The following is a 13,533-nucleotide window of genomic DNA, read 5'->3' as shown; positions in this document are numbered from 1 at the left end:
ATACTAATACTACTACTGATACTACTACTACTGATACTAATACTACTGATACTACTACTACTGATACTACCGCTACTACTACTGATACTAATACTACTACTGATACTAATACTACTACAACTGCTGATACTAATACTACTACTACTGCTGATACTAATACTAATACTAATACTACTGTTACTAATACTACTACTACTACTGTTACTAATACTACTACTACTACTGATACTAATACTATTACTACTACTACAACTACTACTAATACTACTGATACTAATACTACTGATACTACTACTACTGATACTACTACTACTGATACTACCGCTACTACTACTGATACTAATACTACTACTGATACTACTACTAATACTACTGATACTAATACTACTGATACTACTGATACTACTATTGATACTACTACTACTACTAATACTACTGCTACTACTACTGCTACTAATACTACTACTACTGATACTGCTACTACTACTACTGATAATACTACTACTGATACTAATACTACTACTACTACTGATACTAATACTACTACTACTGCTGATACTAATACTACTACTACTGTTACTAATACTACTACTACTACTGATACTAATACTATTACTACTACTACAACTACTACTAATACTACTGATACTAATACTACTACTACTACTACTACTACTGATACTACTACTACTACTACTACTACTGATACTACTACTACTACTACTGATACTAATACTAATACTAATACTACTACTACTACTACTACTACTACTACTACTACTACTACTACTACTACTACTACTACTACTACTACTACTGATACTAATACTACTACTACTACTACTGATACTACTACGGCCTCTCTCTCCTGAAACACATTGTGTTGCATTACATGTCTCAAATGTGCTGTATAAATAAAGCTTGATTTGAAGAAGCCATTTCAGGCTAGCTTGTCTAACTATTTTATCTTGTCTAACAATTTTATCCGGCACGGCCTGCTGGCCAGGTTAAGAAGACTTTAGAAAAACAAGCAACAAGTGAATGAAAGTGAACAAGACTCACATTCCGTTCAGTGTTTTTTTTACCCAGATTGGAGCAGAGATACAGAGGAGCCAGAAACACCAGCCAGGTGGATACAGACAGACGCAGAAAAATACACTGATTTAAAACAGAGAATGAAGCATAATGTTGAAGCTTCTAGATAATTTCAGATGTTTGAAAACTGATCCACCTTAAGGACGGGGCGACCGTACCCCCCAGCCATCCCTCACATACTTTGTGCCCCCTCAGATTTGTTGGAGTGCTTGACTCCACTGAGCACTGCTCTCAATTCAATTTCAATTTAAGGGGTTTTATTGGCATGGGAAACATATGTTAACATTGGTCTTTATTACCATGGGAAACACATGTTAACATTGGTCTTTATTACCATGGGAAACATATGTTAACATTGGTCTTTATTACCATGGGAAACATATGTTAACATTGGTCTTTAATACCATGGGAAACATATGTTAACATTGGTCTTTATTACCATGGGAAACATATGTTAACATTGGTCTTTATTACCATGGGAAACACATGTTAACATTGGTCTTTATTACCATGGGAAACATATGTTAACATTGGTCTTTATTACCATGGGAAACATATGTTAACATTGGTCTTTAATACCATGGGAAACATATGTTAACATTGGTCTTTATTACCATGGGAAACATATGTTAACATTGGTCTTTATTACCATGGGAAACATATGTTAACATTGGTCTTTATTACCATGGAAACATATGTTAACATTGGTCTTTATTACCATGGGAAACATATGTTAACATTGGTCTTTATTACCATGGGAAACATATGTTAACATTGGTCTTTTTTACCATGGGAAACATATGTTAAAATTGGTCTTTATTACCATGGGAAACATATGTTAACATTGGTCTTTATTACCATGGGAAACATATGTTAACATTGGTCTTTATTACCATGGAAACATATGTTAACATTGGTCTTTATTACCATGGGAAACATATGTTAACATTGGTCTTTATTACCATGGGAAACATATGTTAACATTGGTCTTTATTACCATGGGAAACATATGTTAACATTGGTCTTTATTACCATGGGTGTCACGTCCTGGCCAGTATATAAGGTTAATTGTGTTGTAGTTTGGTCAGGGCGTGACAGAGGGTATTTGTTTTATGTGGTTCGGGGTGGTGTGTTTGTGTAAAGGGTGTTTGATTTAGTATGTCCGGGGTTTGGTTTATGTCTAGGTAGTTCTATGTGGAGTCTAGTATGTCTGTTTCTATGTCTGGTGAATTGGTGTTGGGACTCTCAGTTGAAGGCAGGTGTTTTCTATCTGCCTTTGATTGAGAGTCTCATAAATGAGGGTGTGTTTGTGTTTGTGTTTTGTGGGTGATTGTTCTGTGTTCAGCCCTAGGCTTTGCCAGACTGTTAGTTGTTCGTTTGTTCTAGTGGTTTTGTTATTTTGTATTCAGTGGTTTTGTAAGTGAATAAATCTAAATATGAGCATACACGTACCTGCTGCATATTGGTCCACATTTTCCGATGACGATTTCGTTATCTCGTCAGAGGATGAAGACAACCGTGACAGAATCACCCACCACCAAAGGACCAAGCAGCAGAGGAAGGAGCGGAGGATTTTCGAAGAGGACAAACGAGAGAGATGGACTTGGGAGGAGATCTTGGAGGGAGAAGGCTCCTACACTTGGGAGGAGATCCAAGCAGGGAAAGATCGCCTTCCTTGGAAACAGGTGGTACGCGAGAGAGAGGATAGGAGTAAGGCTGGTATGGACCGGGAACGTTTCCGAGGGACAAGACTGGCGTTGAAGCACGAGAGGCACCCCCAAGAAAATTTTGGGGGGGGGCACACGGGTAGTTTGGCTAGGCCTAGGAAGAGCCGGAGGCCAGCTACCCGTGGTTATATGGAGGAGCGTATGAGGTGGGGAGCGCCATGTTTCGCTGAGAAGCGCAATATCTCACCCATACGCACGCACAGTCCGGTGCGAGTTATTCCAGCCCCTCGCAGGTGCCGTGCTAGAGCGGGCATCCAGCCTGGTAGGAGGATGCCTGCGCAGCGCATCTGGTCGCCGGTACGCCTCCGAGGACCAGGCTACCCAACTCCCGCTCTACGCACGGCTACCATCAAGCCCCTGCACAGCCCAGTCTGCCCTGTACGAGCACTCCGCTCGTGCAGGGCTACTAGTTCCATCGAGCCAAGGCGGGTTGTGCAGGAGGTAAGATCTAGACCGGCTGTGCGCCTCCATAGCCCTGGGTTTCCAGCTCCTGTCTCTCGTGCGGACCCGGAAGTGCGTCCACCCAGTCCGACTCGTCCTGTTCCCGCTCCCCGCACTAACGGCAAGTGCGTAAACCCAGCCTCGCGAGTCAACAGTCGTCGGAGCTGCCCGCCAGTCAACAGTCGTCGGAGCTGCCCGCCAGTCAACAGTCGTCGGAGCTGCCCGCCAGTCAACAGTCGTCGGAGCTGCCCGCCAGTCAACAGTCGTCGGAGCTGCCCGCCAGTCAACAGTCGTCGGAGCTGCCCGCCAGTCAACAGTCGTCGGAGCTGCCCGCCAGTCAACAGTCGTCGCCGTAAGTGGCCCGCCAGTCAACAGTCGTCGGAGCTGCCCGCCAGTCAACAGTCGTCGGAGCTGCCCGCCAGTCAACAGTCGTCGGAGCTGCCCGTCAGTCAACAGTCGCCGGAGTGGTCAGACTGCGCTGAACTGCCGGAGTGGCCAGACTGCGCTGAACTGCCGGAGTGGCCAGACTGCGCTGAACTGCCGGAGTGGCCAGACTGCGCTGAACTGCCGGAGTGGCCAGACTGCGCTGAACTGCCGGAGTGGCCAGACTGCGCTGAACTGCCGGAGTGGCCAGACTGCCCTGAACTGCCGGAGTGGCCAGACTGCCCTGAACTGCCGGAGTGGCCAGACTGCCCTGAACTGCCGGAGTGGCCAGACTGCCCTGAACTGCCGGAGTGGCCAGACTGCCCTGAACTGCCGGAGTGGCCAGACTGCCTTGAACTGCCGGAGTGGCCAGACTGCCCTGAACTGCCGGAGTGGCCAGACTGCCCTGAACTGCCGGAGTGGCCAGACTGCCCTGAACTGCCGGAGTGGCCAGACTGCCCAGACTGCCCCGAGCTGACAGACTGCCCTGACCTGCCCGAGTTGCCAGACTGCCCTGACCTGCCCGAGTTGCCAGACTGCCCTGACCGTCCCGAGTTGCCAGACTGCCCTGACCGTCCCGAGCTGCCAGACTGCCCAGACAGCCTGGAACGGCCTGAGCCGGAGCCGCCTCCAATATAGGTGGGTTGGGGAGGGGGGGTGTAGCACAGTGCCGTCGTTGACGGCAGCCACCCTCCCTTCCCTCCCTTTAGTAAGGGGGAATTTTCTTTTGGGTATTGTTTGGGGGTAATTTTTTTTGTGTTAAGGTGCTTCTGGGGTAGCACCTTTAAGGGGGGGGTACTGTCACGTCCTGGCCAGTATATAAGGTTAATTGTGTTGTAGTTTGGTCAGGGCGTGACAGAGGGTATTTGTTTTATGTGGTTCGGGGTGGTGTGTTTGTGTAAAGGGTGTTTGATTTAGTATGTCCGGGGTTTGGTTTATGTCTAGGTAGTTCTATGTGGAGTCTAGTATGTCTGTTTCTATGTCTGGTGAATTGGTGTTGGGACTCTCAGTTGAAGGCAGGTGTTTTCTATCTGCCTTTGATTGAGAGTCTCATAAATGAGGGTGTGTTTGTGTTTGTGTTTTGTGGGTGATTGTTCTGTGTTCAGCCCTAGGCTTTGCCAGACTGTTAGTTGTTCGTTTGTTCTAGTGGTTTTGTTATTTTGTATTCAGTGGTTTTGTAAGTGAATAAATCTAAATATGAGCATACACGTACCTGCTGCATATTGGTCCACATTTTCCGATGACGATTTCGTTATCTCGTCAGAGGATGAAGACAACCGTGACAATGGGAAACATATGTTAACATTGGTCTTTATTACCATGGGAAACATATGTTAACATTGGTCTTTATTACCATGGGAAACATATGTTAACATTGGTCTTTATTACCATGGAAACATATGTTAACATTGGTCTTTATTACCATGGGAAACATATGTTAACATTGGTCTTTATTACCATGGGAAACATATGTTAACATTGGTCTTTAGTGGCATGGGGAAACATATGTTAACATTGCCGAAGCAAGTGAGGTAGATAATAAACAAAAGTGAAGTAAACAATAAATATGAACAGTAAATATTACAAGTTCCAAAAGAATAAAGACATTACAAATGTCATATTATATATATATACAGTGTTGTAACGATGTGCAAATAGTTAAAGTACAAAAGGGAAAATAAATAAGCATAAATATGGGTTGTATTTACAATGGTGTTTGTTCTTCACTGGTTGCCCTTTTCTTGTGGCAACAGGTCACACATCTTGCTGCTGTGATGGCACACTGTGGTATTTCACCCAGTAGATATGGGAGTTTATCAAAATTGGGTTTGTTTTTTCAAATTCTTTGTGGATCTGTGTAATCTGAGGGAAATATGTGTCTCTAATATGGTCATACAATTGGGCAGGAGGCTAGGAAGTGCAGCTCAGTTTCCACCTCATTTTGTGGGCAGTGTTGCACATAGCATGTCTTCTCTTGAGAGCCAGATCTGTCTGTCTGTCTGTCTGTCTGTCTGTCTGTCTGTCTGTCTGTCTGTCTGTCTGTCCTTCCAGACAGTAGACCAGCCCCTCTCCTTCTCTCTCTCCCTCCAGACAGTAGACCAGCCAGCCCCTCTCCTTCTCTCTCTCCTTCCAGACAGTAGACCAGCCAGCCCCTCTCCTTCTCTCTCTCCCTCCAGACAGTAGACCAGCCAGCCCCTCTCCTTCTCTCTCTCCCTCCAGACAGTAGACCAGCCCCTCTCCTTCTCTCTCTCCCTCCAGACAGTAGACCAGCCAGCCCCTCTCCTTCTCTCTCTCCCTCCAGACAGTAGACCAGCCAGCCCCTCTCCTTCTCTCTCTCCCTCCAGACAGTAGACCAGCCAGCCCCTCTCCTTCTCTCTCTCCCTCCAGACAGTAGACCAGCCCCTCTCCTTCTCTCTCTCCCTCCAGACAGTAGACCAGCCAGCCCCTCTCCTTCTCTCTCTCCCTCCAGACAGTAGACCAGCCAGCCCCTCTCCTTCTAACTCTCCCTCCAGACAGTAGACCAGCCCCTCTCCTTCTCTCTCTCCCTCCAGACAGTAGACCAGCCAGCCCCTCTCCTTCTCTCTCTCCCTCCAGACAGTAGACCAGCCCCTCTCCTTCTCTCTCTCCCTCCAGACAGTAGACCAGCCTCTCTCCTTCTCTCTCTCCCTCCAGACAGTAGACCAGCCAGCCCCTCTCCTTCTCTCTCTCCCTCCAGACAGTAGACCAGCCAGCCCCTCTCCTTCTCTCTCTCCCTCCAGACAGTAGACCAGCCAGCCCCTCTCCTTATCTCTCTCCCTCCAGACAGTAGACCAGCCCCTCTCCTTCTCTCTCTCCCTCCAGACAGTAGACCAGCCAGCCCCTCTCCTTCTCTCTCTCCCTCCAGACAGTAGACCAGCCAGCCCCTCTCCTTCTCCCAGCGCCCTCAGGTCAGCAGTCTGCTGGAAGGGGGGAGGGGGCCCTTCACCAGACCAGACATTTCAATTTTAGTCATTTAGCAGACGCTTTTATCCAGAGAGATATAAAGTTGTGAGTGCATGCATTTTTGTACAGACACACTGCCCTCTCTCCCTCCAGACAATAGACTAGTCAGCCCCTCTTCCTCTCTCTCTCCCTCCAGACAATAGACCAGTCAGCCCCTCTTCCTCTGTCTCTCTCTCTCTCTGCCCCAGGGCCCTGGGGGTCAGCAGTCAGCTGGTGGGGGGACGGAGGGAGGGAGGTAGTCTCGAGCTGCCAGACAGCGGGGGAGGAGGCTGCAGTCTGGGGGAGAGGTGGCTGAGAGTCAGACACCCTCTGAATCACTGATGAATACAGAGGACGACTCCAGACACCACAAATATCCTAGATCAGACAAATGGCAAACCAGTATCAAGTAGTACCCTACGCTATAGGGAATAGGGTGCCTGTTGGGATGCACACAGGGCATTATAGCATTACAACTGTACTAAGACAAACCAGTGTGTGTTATCTGCCACGTTCAGGGCCCAATGAGAGGATCTCCTATCTGTCACGCTCAGGGCCCAGTGAGAGGATCTCCTATCTCCTATCTGCCACGTTCAGGGCCCAATGAGAGGATCTCCTATCTGCCACGTTCAGGGCCCAGTGAGAGGATCTCCTATCACCTATCTGTCACGTACAGGGCCCAGTGAGAGGATCTCCTATCTGTCACATTCAGGGCCCAGTGAGAGGATCTCCTATCTGTCACGTTCAGGGCCCAGTGAGAGGATCTCACATCTCCTATCTGTCACGTTCAGGGCCCAATGAGAGGATCTCCTATCTGTCACATTCAGGGCCCAGTGAGAGGATCTCCTATCTCCTATCTGTCACGTACAGGGCCCAGTGAGAGGATCTCCTATCTGTCACATTCAGGGCCCAGTGAGAGGATCTCCTATCTGCCACGTTCAGGGCCCAATGAGAGGATCTCCTATCTGTCACGTTCAGGGCCCAGTGAGAGGATCTCCTATCTCCTATCTGCCACGTTCAGGGCCCAATGAGAGGATCTCCTATCTGCCACGTTCAGGGCCCAGTGAGAGGATCTCCTATCTCCTATCTGTCACGTACAGGGCCCAGTGAGAGGATCTCCTATCTGTCATATTCAGGGCCCAGTGAGAGGATCTCCTATCTGTCACGTTCAGGGCCCAGTGAGAGGATCTCCTATCTGTCACGTTCAGGGCCCAGTGAGAGGATCTCCTATCTGTCACGTTCAGGGCCCAATGAGAGGATCTCCTATCTGTAATGTCCAGTAAGAATCCCCCGAGCTGACAAGGTAAAAATCTGTCGTTCTGCCCCCTGAACAAGGCAGTTTAACACACTGTTCCCCGGTAGGCCGTCATTATAAATAAGAATTAGTTCTTAACTGACTTGCCTCGTTAAATAAAGGTTAAATTTAATAAAAGAAGGCGCGACCCAGAGATCAGGTTGTAATTTCCTGTAAGGAGAAAGGAAATGCACTACTTTTGACCAGGCCACCAACCAACAATTCACAAAATGGGACAAACACCAAATTGAGACTCCTCTGTGTACAACATAAAACACCAAATAATGCAGAGCAGAATAAGGTCGATACTCGCTAATTATCAAAATCCAGAAAAGAGCTGTTAAATTCTACAACCACCTAAAAGGAAGCGATTCCTAAACCTTCCATAACAAAGCCATCACCTACAGAGAGATGAACCTGGAGAAGAGTCCCCTAAGCAAGCTGGTCCTGGGGCTCTGTTCACAAACACAAACAGACCCCACAGAGCCCCAGGACAGCAACACAATTAGACCCAAACAAATCATGAGAAAACAAAAAGATAATTACTTGAAATCTTGGAAAGAATTAGCAAAAAAACAGAGCAAACTAGAATGCTACTTGGCCATAAACAGAGAGTACACAGTGGGAGAATAGACAGTGTTACCTCAGGCAGCGTTATCGCCTCAGACAGCGTTATCGCCTCAGGCGGCGTTATCGTCTCAGGCAGCGTTATAGGCAGCGTTATCACCTCAGGCAGCGTTATAGACAGCGTTATCACCTCAGACAGCGTTATCGCCCCAGACAGCGTTATCGCCTCGGGCAGCGTTATAGACAGCGTTATCGCCCCAGACAGCGTTATCGCCTCGGGCAGCGTTATCGCCTCGGGCAGCGTTATAGACAGCGTTATCACCTCAGGCAGCGTTATCGCCTCAGACAGCGTTATCGCCTCAGGCAGCGTTATCGCCTCGGGCAGCGTTATAGACAGCGTTATCGCCCCGGGCAGCATTATCGCCCCGGGCAGCATTATCGCCTCGGGCAGCGTTATCGCCCCGGGCAGCGTTATCGCCCCGGGCAGCGTTATCGCCTCGGGCAGCGTTATCGCCTCGGGCAGCATTATAGACAGCGTTATCACCCCGGACCGCGTTATCGCCTCAGACAGCGTTAGACAGCGTTATCGCCTCAGACAGCGTTATAGACAGCGTTATCGCCTCAGACAGCGTTATAGACAGCGTTATCGCCTCAGACAGCGTTATAGACAGCGTTATCACCTCAGACAGCGTTATAGACAGCGTTATCATCTCAGACAGCGTTATAGACAGCGTTATAGACAGCGTTATAGACAGCGTTATCGCCTCAGACAGTGTTATAGACAGCGTTATCATCTCAGACAGCGTTATCGCCTCAGACAGCGTTATCGCCTCAGACAGCGTTATAGACAGCGTTATCGCCTCAGACAGCGTTATCGCCTCAGACAGTGTTATAGACAGCGTTATCGCCTCAGACAGCGTTATAGACCGCGTTATCGCCCCGGACCGCGTTATCGCCCCGGGCAGCGTTATCGCCCCGGGCAGCGTTATCGCCCCGGGCAGCGTTATAGACAGCGTTATCGCCTCGGGCAGCGTTATCGCCCCGGGCAGCGTTATCGCCTCGGGCAGCGTTATCGCCTCGGGCAGCGTTATAGACAGCGTTATCGCCTCAGACAGCGTTATCGCCTCAGACAGTGTTATAGACAGCGTTATCGCCTCAGACAGCGTTATCGCCTCAGACAAAGTTATCGCATCAGACAGCGTTATCGCCTCAGACCATCTAGAGAGACATGAGACACACACACCCCTCTCTGGTCTGACTAATGGCCTGTCACACACACACACACACACACACACACACACACACACACACACACACACACGCACACACACAGGGGAAGGTTGGGAACAAGTAGAGGGGGGTGAGGAACCCAGACACAAAGGGAGGGAGCCCAGTCACTGACTGGCTGACTGGCTGGCTGAATGAACTTCCCTCAGCTGACTGGCTGGCTGAATGTAGTTCCCTCAGCTGACTGGCTGAATGTAGTTCCCTCAGCTGGCTGGCTGACTGACTGGCTGGCTGAATGTAGTTCCCTCAGCTGACTGGCTGAATGTAGTTCCCTCAGCTGGCTGGCTGGCTGGCTGGCTGGCTGGCTGGCTGAATGTAGTTCCCTCAGCTGACTGACTGGCTGGCTGAATGTAGTTCCCTCAGCTGGCTGGCTGAATGTAGTTCCCTCAGCTGACTGGCTGGCTGGCTGAATGTAGTTCCCTCAGCTGACTGGCTGAATGTAGTTCCCTCAGCTGGCTGGCTGGCTGGCTGGCTGAATGTAGTTCCCTCAGCTGACTGACTGGCTGGCTGAATGTAGTTCCCTCAGCTGGCTGGCTGGCTGAATGTAGTTCCCTCAGCTGACTGGCTGGCTGGCTGAATGTAGTTCCCTCAGCTGACTGGCTGAATGTAGTTCCCTCAGCTGGCTGGCTGGCTGGCTGGCTGAATGTAGTTCCCTCAGCTGACTGACTGGCTGGCTGAATGTAGTTCCCTCAGCTGGCTGGCTGGCTGAATGTAGTTCCCTCAGCTGACTGGCTGAATGTAGTTCCCTCAGCTGACTGGCTGACTGACTGGCTGGCTGAATGTAGTTCCCTCAGCTGACTGGCTGAATGTAGTTCCCTCAGCTGGCTGGCTGGCTGAATGTAGTTCCCTCAGCTGACTGACTGGCTGGCTGAATGTAGTTCCCTCAGCTGGCTGGCTGAATGTAGTTCCCTCAGCTGACTGGCTGGCTGGTTGAATGTAGTTCCCTCAGCTGACTGGCTGGCTGGCTGAATGTAGTTCCCTCAGCTGACTGGCTGGCTGAATGTAGTTCCCTCACCTGACTGACTGGCTGAATGTAGTTCCCTCAGCTGACTGGCTGGCTGGCTGAATGAACTTCCCTCAGCTGACTGGCTGGCTGAATGTAGTTCCCTCAGCTGACTGGCTGAATGTAGTTCCCTCAGCTGGCTGGCTGACTGACTGGCTGGCTGAATGTAGTTCCCTCAGCTGACTGGCTGGCTGAATGTAGTTCCCTCAGCTGACTGACTGGCTGGCTGAATGTAGTTCCCTCAGCTGGCTGGCTGAATGTAGTTCCCTCAGCTGACTGGCTGGCTGAATGTAGTTCCCTCAGCTGACTGGCTGGCTGGCTGAATGTAGTTCCCTCAGCTGACTGGCTGAATGTAGTTCCCTCAGCTGGCTGGCTGGCTGGCTGGCTGAATGTAGTTCCCTCAGCTGACTGACTGGCTGGCTGAATGTAGTTCCCTCCGCTGGCTGGCTGGCTGAATGTAGTTCCCTCAGCTGACTGGCTGGCTGGCTGAATGTAGTTCCCTCAGCTGACTGGCTGGCTGGCTGAATGTAGTTCCCTCAGCTGACTGGCTGGCTGGCTGAATGTAGTTCCCTCAGCTGACTGGCTGGCTGAATGTAGTTCCCTCACCTGACTGACTGGCTGAATGTAGTTCCCTCAGCTGACTGGCTGGCTGGCTGAATGTAGTTCCCTCAGCTGGCTGGCTGGCTGAATGTAGCTCCCTCAGCTGACTGGCTGGCTGGCTGGCTGAATGTAGTTCCCTCAGCTGACTGACTGACTGGCTGAATGTAGTTCCCTCAGCTGGCTGGCTGGCTGAATGTAGTTCCCTCAGCTGACTGACTGACTGGCTGAATGTAGTTCCCTCAGCTGGCTGGCTGGCTGAATGTAGTTCCCTCAGCTGACTGTCTGTCTGTCTGTCTGTCTGTCTGTCACACACCACACTGTAACTGTCTCCTCTTATCTTCTGTAATGAAATCAGTAGATTTGTCTACATTCCATTCAAACAACATCTCAACACAACAACGTAACCCAGCAAGTCCCGTGAAACTGTCATCAGGGTAATATATCTCCCTTCATCACCGTGAAACTGTCATCAGGGTAATATATCTCCCTTCATCACCGTGAAACTGTCATCGGGGTAATATATCTCCCTTCATCACCGTGAAACTGTCATCAGGGTAATATATCTCCCTTCATCACCGTGAAACTGTCATCAGGGTAATATATCTCCCTTCATCACGTATTTCGTCTAAATGTTTTACAGTGTTGGAGTATATGGCAATTACCGAACGATGACAGCAAGACGGTAACGTAACCACAAAACGACCGACAGCGAGACAGTAACGTAACCACAAAACGACCGACAGCGAGACGGTAACGTAACCACAAAACGACCGACAGCGAGACGGTAACGTAACCACAAAACGACCGACAGCGAGACGGTAACGTAACCACAAAACGACCGACAGCGAGACGGTAACGTAACCACAAAACGACGGACAGCGAGACGGTAACGTAACCACAAAACGACCGACAGCGAGACGGTAACGTAACCACAAAACGACCGACAGCGAGACGGTAACGTAACCACAAAACGACGGACAGCGAGACGGTAACGTAACCACAAAACGACGGACAGCGAGACGGTAACGTAACCACAAAACGACCGACAGCGAAAACACCGCAACACCAACCAAACACGGATATTTGACTGATAAAAAGTTCCCAAACCATAACCAAAATTGTATTTTAATACTCCTCTACAACGTGTACATCTCGTTTATAAAAACACATCGTTGTTTACATGCGCGTAACCGATAAGTAAAATGTAACATAGTGATAAATCACAGTAATACAAACAGATATCATTTCCGTTTCCCAAAACCGGCACACTGGATTTCCACTACATTTATTACTTACATATCTCCATTCCCTCCGGCTGGGGACCGGTGCCGTTACAGGAACAAATAACATCAGAGTTGTTATTGGGGCTGCCGGGTGCCGTTATGTTTTGCATGGGGCTACCCCGGGGGAAAAAATGGGACTCCGGTAATAAAACCGGACCGGGGTTAGAGGCGCCGTGATCGGCCCTTCAAAACTTCCAGTCTGAGTCTGTCTCCGGTATCCGTTCACATTCCCTTGACAACGACAATATTGTTACCAAGTTTAAAGTCATTTGTTGTTTTTAAAAAGTGTATCCGCATAGCATTTGTTCAGACAAGTACATTCTCAGACTGAGTGAGTAACGTTATCCGACTGGCCGTGCAGTTCCTCTCTCTCCGCTGTACTACCGGGGAAAACACCTCTCTCGCTGTACTACCGGGGAAAACACCTCTCCGATCCGCTGAAGGCTTCACGGACTATGGTCCACCCCCCAAAACAAGGAAGCAGCTCTCTTCGACCAGACGTGGAGGAGGAGGGTAGGAGCGACTCGGAGCAGACTGGTGAGGTAGTGACAATAAGGGGTTTTGTTTATGTGGCCCGGGTTACCGCTCTGGGAGGAGTTTACTTCGGGTTAGGGTTGGATTGCATTGATGCCCCTCGCTAGGGGGCCCGTGTAGGCGTGTTTTGCACTCTGTCTGTCTGTTACACATCACACTAGGCAAAGGGGGGTACCTAGTCAGTTGTAAAGGGGGGGCTACCTAGTCAGTTGTAAAGGGGGGATACCTAGTTAGTTGTAAAGGGGGGATACCTAGTCAGTTGTAAAGGGGGGCTACCTAGTCAGTTGTAAAGGGGGGATACCTAGTCAGTTGTAAAGT

At 49.3% G+C, this 13,533-nt stretch overlaps 1 protein-coding gene across 1 annotated transcript in view; it reads right to left on the bottom strand.

Moving 5' to 3' along the window:
- LOC115183959 (low-density lipoprotein receptor class A domain-containing protein 4-like) overlaps positions 1-13,192 on the bottom strand; it is a 26,385-nt gene extending 13,193 nt beyond the window's left edge. Inside the window, exon 1 of the mRNA XM_029744946.1 lies at positions 12,695-13,192. Within this exon, the coding sequence (XP_029600806.1) occupies positions 12,695-12,791 (97 nt within the window). The 5' untranslated portion in view covers positions 12,792-13,192. The remainder of the gene's footprint in view (positions 1-12,694) is intronic.
- Positions 13,193-13,533: the final 341 nt, after the last annotated feature.

This window comes from Salmo trutta, unplaced genomic scaffold, assembly GCF_901001165.1.
Source record: "Salmo trutta unplaced genomic scaffold, fSalTru1.1, whole genome shotgun sequence".
NCBI lineage: Eukaryota > Metazoa > Chordata > Actinopteri > Salmoniformes > Salmonidae > Salmo > Salmo trutta.
This window is presented reverse-complemented; position numbering and strand designations above follow the sequence as displayed.